Genomic DNA, 16,287 nt, shown 5'->3' on the forward strand with positions numbered 1-16,287 from the left:
ATTTTGTTCTCTTTCCAGAACGGAGATGTGTGCATCTCCATCCTGCACCCTCCTGTCGACGACCCTCAGAGCGGGGAGCTGCCCTCCGAAAGGTGGAACCCCACCCAGAACGTCAGGTAATCTCTTCATTACATGACATTACATTTCATTTAGCTGACGCTTTTATCCAAAGTGAAACCACAAAGTGCTATCAGTAAGTGCTATTAAAGTGCTACTACGGCGCTACCTTCCTTTTTCATGATGTAGTCGAAAAAGATGTGTTTTTAGTTTGCAACGGAAGATGTAGAGACTTCCCGCTGTCCTGATGTCAATGGGCAGCTCATTCCACCATTGAGGAGCCAGGACAGCAAACAGTCGTGACTGTAGAGTGTTTAGCTCAGTGACGGAGCTACAAGCCGATTGGCCGAAGCCGAGCGGCGTGAACGGGCTGGGGTGTGAGGTTGGACCAGGGGTCAGAAACCTTTTCTATACAAAGAGCCATTTTGCCCTTTTTTCCACCAAAATAAAAGTGTCTGGAGCCAAAAAGCTATTTGATATCAAAGCTTATGAAGTTGTAAATATAGTTTTATTATATGTACAAAAAAAAACTATAGTTTGTTGTATTTATGAAATTATAGAACAAAAATAAAGACAATTGTTGACATTGTATTGCTATTTTACCTGTTTATAACTATCAAACTCTTATGAAGAGGAGAACAAAAATAGTCATGTGTCGGCTACATTGAGGTCCATTTAAAACACAACTAAGCAGACCTTGAGTCCTATCTATATATGTGGTAGAGTGTTCATCCTGTAACCACAACCAGGTTTGATACCTGTCATCCTCATGTGAGGTTTACATTTTAAACGCATATCTTTGGCTTCGTTTACACTGAGCGTCCACACTACAGACTTTTAGAGCACCGCAAACGGAGGAGGACGGATCCGTTTTTACAAGCGGACGCCTCAGTGTCTCATGAGCTGCCACACAACCAGCAGCAGGAGTGGAGTTTGGAGACGTGATCCACTTCCTGAAAGTATATCTACTTTGCTCAGTTTGCTGCAGCAGTTGAGAAATCGCTCTTCTGCAGCTTGATGCTGTTCAATATTTTGTTGTTTGATAACTCCTCGCCACATATCAAGCATAAAGCTCCGCAGCATCGTTGGCAGTGAAAGCTAATTAATACGTCCACGCAGAATTAAACTACCTTTGCAGTAGCAGCTGCAGGGGAAGCTGCTTGACCGACGTGGCAGGATGTGATGCACATTTTAGTTAAAGAATTATTTAAACGTTTATTTTTAATTTTAGTGACCCAATATCACCTCAAACGCCAAGATAAGAGGGTTGGCGACCCCTGGGTTAGACCATGTCCTGGATGTAGATTGGACACGAGCTCGGCTTCTCTGCGCACTTTCATCCATTCTACAACACAGAAGCCTAGTCATCACGTTGCTGTCATTTTGAATGCAATGTGGACGTTCATGTGGGCACTGGTTACATGTACAACAGACTTAATGGGGAAAAAATCATGCTCAGTAATAACGCACAGTAGAAAAAGAACGCTGAAGGTAGAGTACTTTCCATGTTCGTCTACAAACGAAACATAAAATAACTTTAAACCTGAGCAGATCGGTTGCAGCATATATTTGAGCAGGTTCAGATGAAGCTAGCTACAGTTTAAAAAAGCCATAGATCAGCTTTTCTTTCCCACAAAGTCAGGATCTGATATATTGGATTGTCATTTTTGGTGTGTGTGTGTGTGTTTGTGTGCTGCTCTTTCGCAATCAGGACTATCCTGCTTAGTGTCATCTCCCTGCTCAATGAGCCCAACACCTTCTCCCCGGCTAATGTGGACGCGTCTGTCATGTTTCGCAAATGGAGGGACAGCAAAGGCAAGGACAAGGAGTATGCAGAGATTATCAGGTAATTCACAACAATGAGTGAAATACTCCTTAATGTGCTCACAGAGAATCATCCAGTCTGTCCACGTAGAAATAAGGCGAAACACTGACTTTGAGTTCATTTCTACTCGGCCCACAGGAAGCAGGTGATGTCAACGGCGGCAGAGGCGGAGCGCGACGGCGTCAAGGTGCCGACCACGTTGGCGGAGTACTGCGTCCAGACCAGGGTTCCCTCCCAGGACAGCAGTTCAGACCTCCTGTACGACGACCTCTACGACGACGACATGGAGGAGGAGGACGAGGAGGAAGACGAGAGCGAGATGGAGTCCGTAGGCGAAGCCGGCGGGATCAGCCCCACGGAGGACGGCGGGACGTCCACCAGACGTTACGACAACCAGGACGACTCTGGCAACGAAGACTCATGATGACCTGGATGATAACTAGCCAACCCCGCCCTCCCCCCTACTTTTATGTGTTGCGTTACGATTTTCAGTGTGTGCGTGTGTGTTCGCACATACAGTGGGGTCAAAAGTAAACTGCCAAAAAAAACAAAAACGTTTCATCATTTATTAAACTAATACAAATGGTCGTTCAGACAATAGTTGAAATCAAAGTAGGGATTTGTGTGTTTCCACCGTTTGCCTTAATTACAGCTTGCACTCCGTCTGGCATCAGATGTTTTGCAGAGTTTGAGGATTGATATTATTCCAGCACTGTTTGAGAGCCCCCCCGCCCCCCCATAGTGTTTTTGAGGTTACGTTATATTTCACTTTTGCATGCCTCTGCAGAATAGTGGTGTCGCTCTACAGCCAGTGTGTGATTAATCATGTGCAAGTTAATGACCCCAGACGAGGCAAAACATCCCGTCACCTGACTATTTCCATCCCCCTGTTGTATTGCCCTTTCATGCAACCGGCTCCTCGTGGCCTGCACTGTAAATTGTTGGTTGCAACCATGACATTTGGATTTATTTTGGTCGTCAACAGTGAAATTTCAGTTCTGTTCAATCCACGCTAAACCATCAGACTTGTTTTGCCATTAAAGAAGTAGTTTGTTAACTGCTACAGTTTGTGGATCTTTTAACTGTAGCTTTGTCAGGAGTAGGTTTATTTGCTTTGTCGGCTTTGCATCTCGGATGCAGATGCATGAAAATGTTTGCTTTAAACCATCGTGCCATCTGCAGTTCTCACTCGTCCCTGTTCGGATGAGAATTACTCTCTTTTGTGAAAATCCTTCTCGCCTTTTAATCAGAGCCACTTTATCGGGATCATGCATTAATGGTGGTAACGGCTCCTTTCGTTATTTAGAAAACCATAATAATTAACATTGTCTGGGAGCGTACACGTGTTAACATTTGCATACATGGTGAGACAAACACACGTATTTCCCCAAATCACACTTATTAGTTCAAAAATGATCTTGTGCAAAGTGAACAAATGGTCTTAGTTCTTGATAAATGATGGAAACAAACACTCCTCGTGGTGGTCTCTTGAACCTCACTGTAGCTGGCCGGCTCTTCGTCCGGCTCGTCCACGTCAGATTGTCTGGTTTTGTGTTCAAAATGGATTGTCTCTATCCACCGTGTCTTTACTTGTTGCCGTTTTTGTTTAGTTGGTTGACACTGTCCTCCCTGACTTGTCCCCCGATATTTTTCTGGGATGGAGCTCATGGACACGTTGCTGTTTGGCTCATTAACCCGTCGCTGAGCTGGCCAGCTTGTCCTGTCATTGTCCATCAGCGTGTCTTCTGACCAGACATCTCTGACCCTCACTCACCTGTCTGTTCGACTGATGCAGTCCATTTCAAACGGCAAACGTGGGCTCCGTCAGTCGTTTCCATCACGACTCCTCCCTCATGACCCCTTAACGTAACATGATTTGGTGAGGGGGGACAAGGTCTCGACCTTTTCTCACGTCGCCTCCTACACCTCTGTCTGCCTCTTAAACCTCAGGGCCTCAATAGACTTTCACTGAGAGAGAAAAACCAGTCAAAGAGAAACTTAACACACACAAACTGCTCCTCACCTCCACCTCCTTCTCTTACTTTCTGCATCACTGGGTGGTCGTGGAGGGCAGAGAGTGAAGTAAAAGTCTCCAAAAACCCACCGCCGGCGTGTTCACACGTGACTGAGTGTTGCTGTTGGTCTTGATTAAGGTCCTTTAAGTTGATTTGTTCTTAGTCGGCTTGAGTTAGATTTAAACATGCACTTGTAGGGACTTTCTCCTTGAGAAAGAATGCTCACGTTCTGTTGCGATAGATGTGAAAATGTTACTTTTTTGAGACAACTCAAGCTTAAATGCGACTTTGTGAAAATTGTTACTGTGCTACACCACATCCAGAGTCCGCTTATCAACAGGGACACAAATCAACATGCAGCTTAATGACACATTTGCATTTGAATGACTAAGACAATGATTGCCTGTTATTTGTGTGTGTGTGTGAGTGTGTGTGTGTGTGTGTGTGGATATTTACATTTACTATTCATCTATTAACTACAATGTCAGGTTTCTTGATCCCATCTCTGTGGAACAGGTGCAGACTTCTGTCTCACTAGTGAGTTTGCCCAAATGACCTTTTGGACTTTGTCCAGCTAAGAAAACATTGTTTTCTGGTGCTGTTTTGGTGAGGACTGAATTGGCTGAGGATTTGACTGATTTAAAAAAACACCCTCTATGTATTAATCGTTTGGACACCCTGAACATAATGTGACTGATATCACTTGTGCGGCATCAAATAAACCATGTGGGTTGTTTTTATGGTTGGAGGTTTGAATCTCTTGCCCTTTTCAACACAACAGAGCACTGTGCAAACCTTTGATTCAAATGGATGGATTTTATGCCAAGGAAACCACAATCCTTGATTTTGAAGACTATGACGCAATGGCTGCATGTGGTGGATTTAACGCTGTTTGAATAAACTCTTGTGAGAGATACCTTTTGGATTTTAATGTGAAGCCAGAGGAGTGAAACATGTACTCCTGGCTCTGTGCTTTGGAGGCTCACAGAGACTGGATCCTGGAGAGGAAATCCATTCCTGAACCGGACCTTTAATGGATTTGATACCAAGGCACAACAGGGATGGGGGGATGCCAGAAATTCTGCACTTCTCTTGATGTGGTCCCCATTTTTTTTGCCCATACCTCACCGTATAGAGAAGAAGTAAAATCATAGAAATGTCATGTGTAGCTGCTAAGGGACTCGTCTGACATATTGTGGAAATACAGCAGAGATGAGGAAATCGATCCCACTCTGTGTTAAAATTAAACTACGGACAGACACCGTTTAGCTTAGCTTTGCACAAAGAATGGAAAGAGGGGGAAACGGTTAGTTTGGCTCAAGGACGGCACTAGTTCACTCTGTACAAAACCTTCAGTGTAAAAATGTCTGTGTATATATATATATATATATATATATATATATATGAACAATGAAAGTTAAAGGGAACAGGTTTTGCCAAAGTTATGTCCTGGAAAATATCTTGGCCAGAAGAAGTGATTTTCCTGTAGTTGACCTTTGTATGGAGCCGGGCTTTCTGTTCCCAGTCTTTGTGCTAAGCTAAGCTAACCCGCTGCTGGCATTAGCTTCACATTTAACAGACACAAAAGCGTGGCGTCAATCTTGTCATCTAACCCTTTCTCTAGGCAAGAAAGCAAATATGCTTATTTCTTAGAATGAACACAATTGTTTTAGTTGAATAATTACCCTCCATCATGAATTTAAGAATCAGAATCATCATTTTTAGAATTGTTTCTTAAGAGTGAAGTTGAGGCGCAGTGTTGCCCTTATGATAGCACTTCAATGATCAGTTGAGAGCTCTTTAAACTTAAACTCCTGCTATTTTTTGACTTGTAATGTATGCATTGTTTTTATAAGGAGGGCAGGTGGAGAACAGCTCAGGGGGCATTTTGAGGGAAGAGACCAACCAACAAATATGTTCTCTGATGGATGACGATAATTCCCAAATCCCAACCTAAGAAATGACGCACTAAAAAGGACTGCAGTCCAAGACGATGAGATGTTATTCCATACACACAGCTACATACGAAGGCCTAAATGAAATCATTTAGTCTGTTTAATCTGGGCGTGTGAGCATGTGTGTGCACAAGTGTGTTTTTTTTAAAGTGTGAACCTTCGCATGGTCACACTCTCAGTGGACTGACCTGCGTGTGTCCACGATATGTCCACAAATATTGATGTTTATGCTGTCCTTGTTTCGTTTCTTTAATTTTGTGTAATTTTATTCCTCATTATTTTGTGTTTGTGAGGATGCAAAATGGCACTCATAAAGTTTCTATTGTAAAAAATATATACATTGTTGGGTTTGTTTGCAGTGTAGCTCTGATAGCTGTTGCTAAGCCCACGGTGAGTTGGTTTTTGGAGTAGAAATAGGATTGATATGCAATTGGAGGTATACAGTTATTGTGGTCAAGTTGGGAAATTATTCAAAATAAAACAGTATGGCATTGAAGCCTGTTGAAAAGTTTTCACCTTATTTTGCGACAACTGGTGTGAATGTATTATATTAAAGTGTTGTTTCCCCCAAATTACATAAAAATATACTAGTCATGCTTATGGTTTAATTTTTCCAGATGTTCCCATCAGAGGTTTCGACCTACACTCCGATACAATTGATTTGAAAAGGACGGAAGAACATTACATTAAAAACAAATCCTCCAGCAACAAGTGTTATAGAAATACCCCCGATGAAATCTTTTAACAGTGTGATTTGGTTCTGGGGAAGTCTTGTTGTTCTTCAATGTTTTTTTATTTTAATACCCTCCACAGAACTAAAGTGGAATTTAAAAAAAAAAGAATACCTAAAATTCTCAAACTATTGCTAAATATTACAAGTGGTAAGGGAGGTTTTTTTTCATGGTTAACTGACCCATAAAAGGTTCCTTGATGGCCATGCTTGTACAATATTATGGTTCTTAATTGCACCATAATTAAAAGTCCTTTTGAATGCTCAGAGAAGATTTTGAGATATTCCTTACCTTATAAGATGACATTCAAACTACCAAGTTGACGAGGAAATGTTTAATCCTGAAGATAACTTTTATTTAAAATGAGAACAATTAGCTGTCTTATCACTTTTCTGCTCTACAGGCATAACATTAATTACTGGTTTAATGAAGCCCTGGTGGGTCTCACATCAATACTTCAGCTCTTTCTCAATGCACAGTGTTACTTTACTGTGAACCGTGTCTGCCTTGGGAAAGTAGGAAGGCACTTTCACTGACCTCAAGTTTACTGCTGTTTCTTGTGTCCTTAAAATACACAGAAGACAAATAGCAGTTAATTGAAGTGAGCGCTTCCACTCAGCTGTATGGGTTACAACAACACAATGGTTTCTCTAATTACTCTGGTAATCCTGCAGCACATTGAGAGCTGAATGCTCCTGCAGAGAGAACAATGTGACCACGCTCAGGTTTGAAGTCCCACTTGAATTTCACCATTTGCTTGTGACAGAACAAGCACTTTGGATAAAATGTGTGTGCTAGTTCCTGTTTCGCAGATTTATACAACGATTAAGTACAATACAATTTTACAACACTGCTTGATGAGTAGTTGATTTAATAAATCATTATGATTTTGCCCAGATTAACAACATGTCCAGGCTGACTGCACATAAAACCACTGCTCAATCATCTCGTCTCAAAAGTGCCAATGGTGACTTGTTTCAATGACATTATTGTTTGTCTTAAATCCTTTTTTAACTCAACTAGTCCTTAAAGCCACAACGTGTAAACAAGACCTGGTTATGCCTCAGTGTGCACAACCTAATTCATGATGCGGTAATTCTGCCTGTTAGGAAATGGTTTCATTAGTATGCTCAGGGCTATATAATATAGAAAAAATTAACATGATGTTCATTGTTTGACATTCATGATAATGTGTAGATTCACCCAGAATTATTGCATAATAATAGTCTCTTACATTTTATGGTCATCGTTTCTAACATAATAAAATGATCTCCATTACTGGCTTTTCATTTCTGTACAGGAACTCATTTGCAGAAGTAATAGGTGCATCTCATGTTTCTTGAATGGATGCTGAGAACTGTGAAAAGACAAAAGCCTGAAGGCGGTTACTGAGCTCATTGGAGCCTCCAGTACTTTGTAGTCCAAACATCACTATTAGGTTTCTTGGTTTTATCGCCATCCAGTGGCGGCATCTACTGCTTGCAGTTCAAGTTCATCCAGTTCAGAATTTTTGTACTGCAGTTTTGTTTAGTCTTTTTTGTGTTGTTTTGAGTTATGAGTTCCCCTTGTATGTAGTTTTCACATTATACATTCAAGTTTAAGAAATAGCCATGTTCACAAAAAAGAAATTCAATTTATTTTCAATACATATAATTCAACTACAGATATATTAAAAACTGTATGGAAAAATTATCTCCAGGTTTACGCTGCTCCACTGACTTATTGTGTTTCAGTTTATTTGCATTTAAGATATTTATATATCGAACCTTATAACATATGACTTCCAAAGAGAGAAAATGTTTTTGGTTTTGTGCAGTGACCAAGATCAAAGTAAATCGGTTTTCAAGCCTCGACACCTTCTATCTATTCAGCCTGAAATTACACAGTACCATAGAGACAAAGTGTTTAACTCACCGGTATTTGAACCCGACGAAGACATAATCATCAATCACATACATTGTAGACACACTGTCAAATTGGGTGCTCTACCAACATGCCAGCTTTGCACCGCGGGCGTCCTGGTTCATCGCTGTTTGTCCTGCTGAACCTCCAGGTGTCTGTGTGCAGCTCTCAGTGTGTCCTGCAGGTCTTTGTACTGAGCCAAAGTGCACGCTTCCTCCAGACGGGCCCAGCGGTAGTCCTGGTGCTCGTCAGACAGAGTCACTGCCGTTCCCGGGTCTCTCAGCTCGGCCAGCCAGTACAGCACCTCTTTGGGTCTGCCTCGCACCTCGTAGTGCAGCTCCTGCACAAAGCCGTCAATCACCTGCAATTGCTCCGCCCCCAGCCCCGCCTCCTCCTTGGTCTCTCTCAGAGCTGTGGTGAGGTCATCCTCACCTGGATCCACATGACCTGATGGGGAACAGGTTAGACATAACTGGCACAAAGAACATTTAAAGCTATACGTTTAGAATTGAGCTCATTTGTGTTTATTATATAGGTCATCAACATGTATTTACTTGTTATATTTGTGCCAAATAAATAAGTAAATCAAATATATATATTCTTAAAAAGAAAAAATATGTTTTTGTATTTATATTTTGTATCATTTTTTAATTGTTACCTAATTATAGATAGATATATACTTTATTAATCCCCAAGGGGAAATGTGTTGTCAGACACAAAAACAAAATATAAAAGAAAACATATAAAAAAAAATTTTTTTAAAAACAGATGATAGATATATACAAAATAAAATAAAAATAACTGGGATGAAAGATATATACACAATAAAAATAACTGGGATGAAAGAAAAAAAAATTACTGACACAGTTGCACAGACACAGCTGTCCTGCCTCCGGGGGTTTACCTCACTGGGCCGCTTTCTAGCCTCACGAGTGTCATGGTACTCGCCGCAGGGTTGCCTGCGCGCGGTTGTACCTGACCTCCTCGTTGTTGGCCTAACGTCCAAGTACAGATGGGTACTGTCCGTGCTTATGCCGCAAGTGTGTACAGGCCCGGTTTCGAACCCGGGCCTGTACACAGTGCATTACCACTATGTCATTTTATAATATTATTGGTTGCTTGAGTACTAGAAGACCGGACAAACGGCGTGGACTCTAAATCTGGCCTCAAAGTAATCTTTTTCTGTAAGATAGTTGCAAAAAAAACAAATTTAAATAAATACGACAATGAGGACGTCAGAGCGACGTCACGTCACGTGACCAAGGTTCTGACTGGAGGGAAAGAGAGAGCGAGAGAGACACACGCGCAATTATTAAGACTTTTATAATGTCCTTGTCTTTTAACAAATGTACTGCAATCTTGTTATTGTAATGCTTTGGCAATATTGTCAACTGCATGATGAATGTAAGGTTTTTGAGCCTGTAAACACCTTTGGGTGGGGTCCAGTGGTGCTTCCCATAAGAGGTCTGCAAGAGGAGGTACTCGATGCCGTCTAGTGGAGGGGTGCAGCTGGCTAGACGCCGAAACACTATGAAGCCACAAGCACGCAGCGCCATCTCCCTGTTCAACAAATTCACACAAAACACATGTTTTCATCCCGTGCGTGTGCAGTGTGTGAGTGTGTGAGCGTATGAGCGTGTGCAGCGTGTGCAGCTGTGCCACCCGTCGGTTAGAGCCAGGGTCAGGTTTTAACCAAGACATGAAACATCCCCACTCTCCAGTGGATCTTAAAGCGTGACCCTTTGCACTTTTGAGTGGGAATCGGTTACATTACCCTGGAATTTTAAATCATGTAATTTCTCTTTTTCCCCTAACTAACCATAATGTAGAAACAATAACATTGACAGGTAAAGTCGATGTGTAGGTGGGACACAGATGACAGCAAAAATGACTCCTTCCTAAATGTTCAGTAACTGTGCATGTGTCAACTAACACAGACCAAGTGATGGTAATATTTAATGGGTGACTTAAGATAAGAGGGGACATGTACAGCTTTACAGCAGCAGAAGGTAAAGTGCAAACAAGAGACATATAAACACGATAAAAACTAGTATTATACATAAAAAAAACGCATTAAAAACAGTAAAGAATTCACAAAAGCTGTGTTTGAAATGTTCATGTGAAGTTGTAAAGATGTCCAGCATATACAGACAGGTCAAAGTTCAGCAGTGTTGCTTTAGACTTGAGTTCGCCTGAGCCGGTGTTACCGATTAACTGGTTTTTGAATTAACTGGTTTATGTTCGCGTGCGTGAGGCAGATGTGTCGTAGGAGTGGCCTCTCAGGACCCGTGTTGACTAACTAGGAAATACACATTTCGACTGCATAGCCTCTCTGTCACATTCTTCTTAGTGTATCTTTTTAAAGACTATAAACGGAACAGTTTGCTGTAAAATGCCCTACCTGTCCGTGAGGCTGTGCGCGGACAAGAGTGAACGAAACAGTAGGTGACTCTGTTGATGCCTGTTCAATATGCTACTAACGTCAATAAAAACTAGATAAAACGCTCTTGTTGTCCGTCTAATATGTAAGTCATACATCGTCATCAGACGTCAAGTCGATATGAGACGAGTTTACTCTTCATGCAGTGTGTAAGTGAAAATGATGGAGCGGTTTGCTGCCGCATTCCTTTAGGATTTACGACAGCATTGACACGAAACGGTATCCGTCTTCATTACGAAAATATCACTTGTTGACTGTCGACAAAAATAAAATGAAAACAATGTTGCGATTCCAGGCAAGAATTGAACCACCAAACGTGTACATCCCTTACCCACTTGGTGTCCCCTGAACTACCACTGAGGGTCCTGAGAGGCCACTCCTACGACACATCTGCCTCACGCACGCGAACATAAACCAGTTAATTCAAAAACCAGTTAATCGGTAACACCGGTAGCAGAACATTAATATACTATTATTAACATTATACAACTCATACTGTGAATTATGATTGATCACATTGCACTGCACTGTTACTGCATCGACGTGACTGGTGGCCATTAACGTCCACTAGACCCGCGCACAGGACTGTTTACCTGTGCGCGTGAGCTAGCTCGCTTCTCTGCTGTCAAACATTAGCTCGAGCTACTCCGTCTGCTCTTCTACCTCTCACGGACACAGACTGCGGGTTAGACGAGTGGTTACTTACATAACTATTACAATAGGTGAGCAGTTTGTCAGTAGTCAGTTTGTCACCGTGCTGAGATCTCTGCGGTGCTCTGGGAAATGTGTCCGGGTCCTCTTTTTGATGACGGACATACAGAGGTTCCGCTTTGGAGAACACTCGTTGTTGTTGTTGTTGTTGTTGTTGTTGTTGTTGTTGTTGTTGTTGTTGTTGCTGCTGCTGCTGCTGCTGCTGCTGCTTCTTCTTCTTCTTCTTCTTCTTCTTCTTCTTCTTCTTTGAGGTTTATTGGCGGTTGGCAAACAACTGTTTGGTGCATTACCGCCACCAACTGCTATGGAGTGTGGATCAAGATGTCTAGAACTTGCCCTATCAACAATTAACACTACTAAATAAAATAACAAATGACAAAAACAATATATATATATATATATATATATATACAAAATATATAATAAATATATATCAACAAAACAAATCATAACTAACCAACCAAAATAAACCAACCAAAAATAAATAACCTAGGGCTCATATTCTCTCAATAATCCTTGTTATTCTAAGATACTGCAATAGTGCTTTATAGCACCCACTGGAGTTTCCTTGCAGCACACACCCCATATCCAACCGTACCCCCTCCTTGTCGAGGCCTCCAACTAGCTGTCTCCTTTCATTCACATACCTCTGACAGTGTAGCATAACATGTTCGATTGTTTCTACCTGCCCACAATAGTCACATCTTCCCGTGTCGTGCTTCCCTATTTTCCATAGCATGCCGTTCAGCCCAGTGTGTCCAAATCGTAGCCTTGAAATGACAGTTTCCTCTCTCCTGTTCCCTCCTGCACATCTCATTCCCCCACTTTCCTCTGGACTCTGTACAACCATCGCCCTTTTCTGTCCTCCTCCCATTGCTTCTGCCACCTTTCCTTTAACCTCATTTTAATAATCCCCTTGGCCTCTGATTTACTGAAGTTGACTTCAACTTTTGAGCCACTCTTTGCGGCTTCTTTTGCCGCTCTATCTGCCATTTCATTTCCCTTAACCCCCACATGTGCAGGAACCCATACTAACACCACTGTCATACCCATCATTTGAATCCTGTATAGTGTTTGCTGCATTTCAATCAGGATGTCCGGTCTACTGTCTGAATGACTGTTCTGTAAGCTGTCAAGTGATGAACTGGAGTCTGAACAAATGATTGACCTCAGTGGTCTTGTGTCCTCGATCCACTGCAGTGCCAACATTATTGCCAGCATTTCCCCTGTGTACACCGATAATCCCTCTGTAATCATTTTACCTTTTTTTATGTTAAATTCTGGCACTATAACAGCTATTCCTACCTTATTTTCTGAATTCTTTGATGCGTCTGTGTACACCTGGACATAGTCGTGGTACCTGTCGATGTGTGTCTGAATTGTGTGAACATTAAACGTACCCCCTCTATCCTTGTTCTTCTTTTTAAGTAAAGCCACGTCTACTGTTGCCTCAGGAAGTACCCACGGTGCTACTGCTGGCAATGGAACTGTTGGACTGAAGTTTATTTCGTCAATGTTAATTTATTTTGCTTTCTGTGCTGCTGTCCATCCAAAGCTTCTTGTCTCCCTCTTCTCCTTCTCCTAGCAGGGTCTTAAGGTTTCCTGAGTTGGATGCTCTTCACTGTGGCCCTGAAGATTAGCCCAATAGGTTAATGACAACTGTATTCTCCGTAACTCGAGAGGCATTTCGCCCATTTCCACCTGTAGTGCAGCCGTTGGAGTTGTTTTAAAAGCACTGGTGCATATTCTCATTGCCTGATATTGAATTTTATCTAATTGTTTTAGCGATGATGTTGCTGCTGACCCATACACCACACACCCATAATCCAATATAGATCAAATTAATCCAATGTATATGGCTTTTAAAGCAGTTCTATCTGCCCCCCATTCCCTTCCCACCAAACATCTCATTATATTTAACACTTTCTTACATTTATCCTCTACTTTTTTAATATGTACAGCCCATGAGATCCTTTCGTCAAACCACAAACCCAAAAATGTAAAGTGTTTTACTCTTTCCAATTCGTGATTATATCGTTTTAGTTTTACATCACTACCAATTTGTCTCCTTGTAAAAAACATTGTTTTTGTCATATCTGCTGAAAATTTAAAACCCCATTTATATGACCGCTCTTCTACTTTACAGATGGCTCTCTGTAGTTTCTTTACTATGAATTCCACATTTCTTCCCCTCTTCCAAATTGATCCATCATCCGCAAATAGTGATAATCCCATGTCATTTTCTACTTCACTAAACACCTCGTTTATCATTATGGAAAATATTAACGGACTGACTATACTCCCTTGAGGAGTCGAACTCTTACTTCTATAAATCTGTTTAATAAAAAATCTTTATCCATCTATACATTCGACCCTTAACACCCAACTTGCACAGTCTAATTAATACCCCTTCTCTCCACATCATATCATACGCCTTTTCTATATCAAAGAAGACCGCGACCACACTTTCTTTGTTCACCTGTGCTTTTCTAATGTCATGTTCCAAACTTAAAGCCGGATCGGTTGTATTTCTTCCTTTCCTGAAACCACTCTGATACTTGGATAAATATCCTTTACTTTCTACGTGATATGTTAGTCTTTCATTTATCATTTTCTCCATTGTTTTGCAAATATTTGACGTTATGCTATTGGTCTATAATTTCCTGGGTTTGCGTGATCTTTACCTGGTTTGCGTATTGGGACTATAATGGCCTCCTTCCAGCTTTGAGGCAATTTCCCACCCTCCCAGACTTTATTATGTAACTCAAGCAGTAGATCCTTAGATGATTCCCCTACATTTCTTAGCATAATGTAACTAATTTGATCCTTCCCTGGTGCTGACATTTTTGTTTTCCTTAGACATCTCCTAAATTCCATTTTTGTGAAAGGCTTGTTGAGCAGATTATTAGTGTCTTCCTCTTGCTGTACACCATACTCATTCTCCACTGTTGTAGTTTCCCTCCCCCTTTTGCCCTCTTCACCGATATTGCCTGAACTATGGATGTTGACAAAAGTTTTTGCCAACATCTCAGCTTTCTCCTCATCTCTCACTGCTGTTGTTTCCCCATCATCTAGGACTGGATACCCAAACTCTCTTTTAATCCCGTTCATTCTTTTTATCATTTTCCATACTTTATCAATTTTTGTCTCCCTTCCTATTGAGTCACAAAATTTCCTCCAAAAGTCTTTCTTTGCATTCTTTATTCTCCTCCTAACATTTGCTTGTAACTTTTTATATACAATAAGATTTTGAAAACTTTGATTTTTTTTTAATACTTTAAATGCTTTATTTCGAGATTTAATTGCTTCATCACATTCTTTTGTCCACCTTAGTACGATCTTCTTTTTGTGCTTCCCTCCCTTCTTCTGCATGGACTGCTTTGCAGCCTCTAGAATTGCTTGACATACAGACTCATTTAGCTCATCTACATCCTCACTGACATAAACCTTTTCCATTTCTTGATCACTGACCCTTCTAAATTTCTCCCAGTCAGCGCTGCTAAAAGACCATTTCTGTGGTACTTCTGTCTCATTTTCTTCTAGACTTCGCCCTATTTCAATCCTTATTGAATTGTGGTCACTTCCTATTGTTGTTCCTCTAATTACTTCCCAGGAGCTAACATTTGCCAGTGAATCTGATACCAAAGTAAGGTCAATAGCAGACTCTGTTCCTGTTCTCCATTATTTAAGCATACTAGATTTTTTCTCTCCATTAACTCTTCTATTACCATTCCGTTACCATCATTTCCAATACCCCATAATGTGCTGTGAGCATTAAAATCTCCACAACATATCACTTTCCCTTCTAAATGTACTGCTAATTCCTCCAGTGAATCAATTGACAGTTTCTTACATGGGTTATACAAGTTTGCTATTCTGATCGCCCCTTCTCTTGTCCAAACTTCAATTATCACATATTCCAGCTGTGTTCCTTTCCCCAAAACTTTATACTGAATTCCTTGTTTTATAAATATTATGCAGCCTCCTCCTCCTCCTCCTCCATTATCCCCCACTCTATCCCTGCGAATACTATTATATCCTTTAATAACAAACTCTAGTGCTGGTTTAAGCCAAGTTTCCTGAACACATATCATTTCTGGTTTCTTTTTTAGGGTTTTAATGAATCCTTTAAACTCTTGGCCATTTGATAACAAGCTTCTTGCGTTCCACTGAAGTACAATCATACAGTCCGATCCCCTGGGCCTCCTGGCTTTCCGTCGTCTCCAAGTCTTTTATTAATATCCTCCCAGGATGCCCCTTTTAAACCAAAAAAATTCTCCGCTCCCCTCACTATTTATTTAAATGTTTTCTGTTTTGTGTTTGACTTGATCGGTACAATTGATCACATATGCCATAAACAGGATCAACTTCTCCACTGTCAGTGCTGTATCGGATTCCTCGGACAAACCTGCCTCTGTTCTTACATCTTGGTTTGGTGTCTCATTCATTTTCATTTGTCCTTGTACTCTCTTCACAGCCTCTGAATAGCTTATGTCGTTTCCTGTTTTTACCTGCTGGATTTGCACAGCTCTCTTCCTGACTTCACATCCACCATATGTCACCCTGTGCTGTCCCCCACAATTACAACATTTATCCTGCACATTATCCTTACAGTCCTCCACTCTGTGATCCTCTCCACACTTGGGACACC

At 41.2% G+C, this 16,287-nt stretch overlaps 2 protein-coding genes across 2 annotated transcripts in view; one reads left to right on the forward strand and one right to left on the reverse strand.

The window, feature by feature from the left end:
• ube2r2 (ubiquitin-conjugating enzyme E2R 2) overlaps positions 1-2,996 on the forward strand; it is a 6,951-nt gene extending 3,955 nt beyond the window's left edge. Inside the window, exons 4-6 of the mRNA XM_079218391.1 lie at positions 19-116; positions 1,769-1,903; positions 2,021-2,996. Coding sequence (XP_079074517.1) covers positions 19-116; positions 1,769-1,903; positions 2,021-2,306 — 519 coding nt within the window. The 3' untranslated portion in view covers positions 2,307-2,996. The remainder of the gene's footprint in view (positions 1-18; positions 117-1,768; positions 1,904-2,020) is intronic.
• A 4,440-nt stretch (positions 2,997-7,436) lies between these two features.
• Positions 7,437-11,861, reverse strand: nudt2 (nudix (nucleoside diphosphate linked moiety X)-type motif 2). Its single transcript, XM_079219019.1, has 3 exons — positions 11,632-11,861; positions 9,915-10,045; positions 7,437-8,932 (listed from the first exon to the last, which is right to left on the reverse strand). Coding segments are annotated over exons 1-3 (459 nt in total). The 5' UTR covers positions 11,634-11,861; the 3' UTR covers positions 7,437-8,606.
• Between the last annotated feature and the right edge of the window lie 4,426 nt (positions 11,862-16,287).

Source organism: Taurulus bubalis (genome assembly GCF_910589615.1).
Source record: "Taurulus bubalis genome assembly, chromosome: 5".
NCBI lineage: Eukaryota > Metazoa > Chordata > Actinopteri > Perciformes > Cottidae > Taurulus > Taurulus bubalis.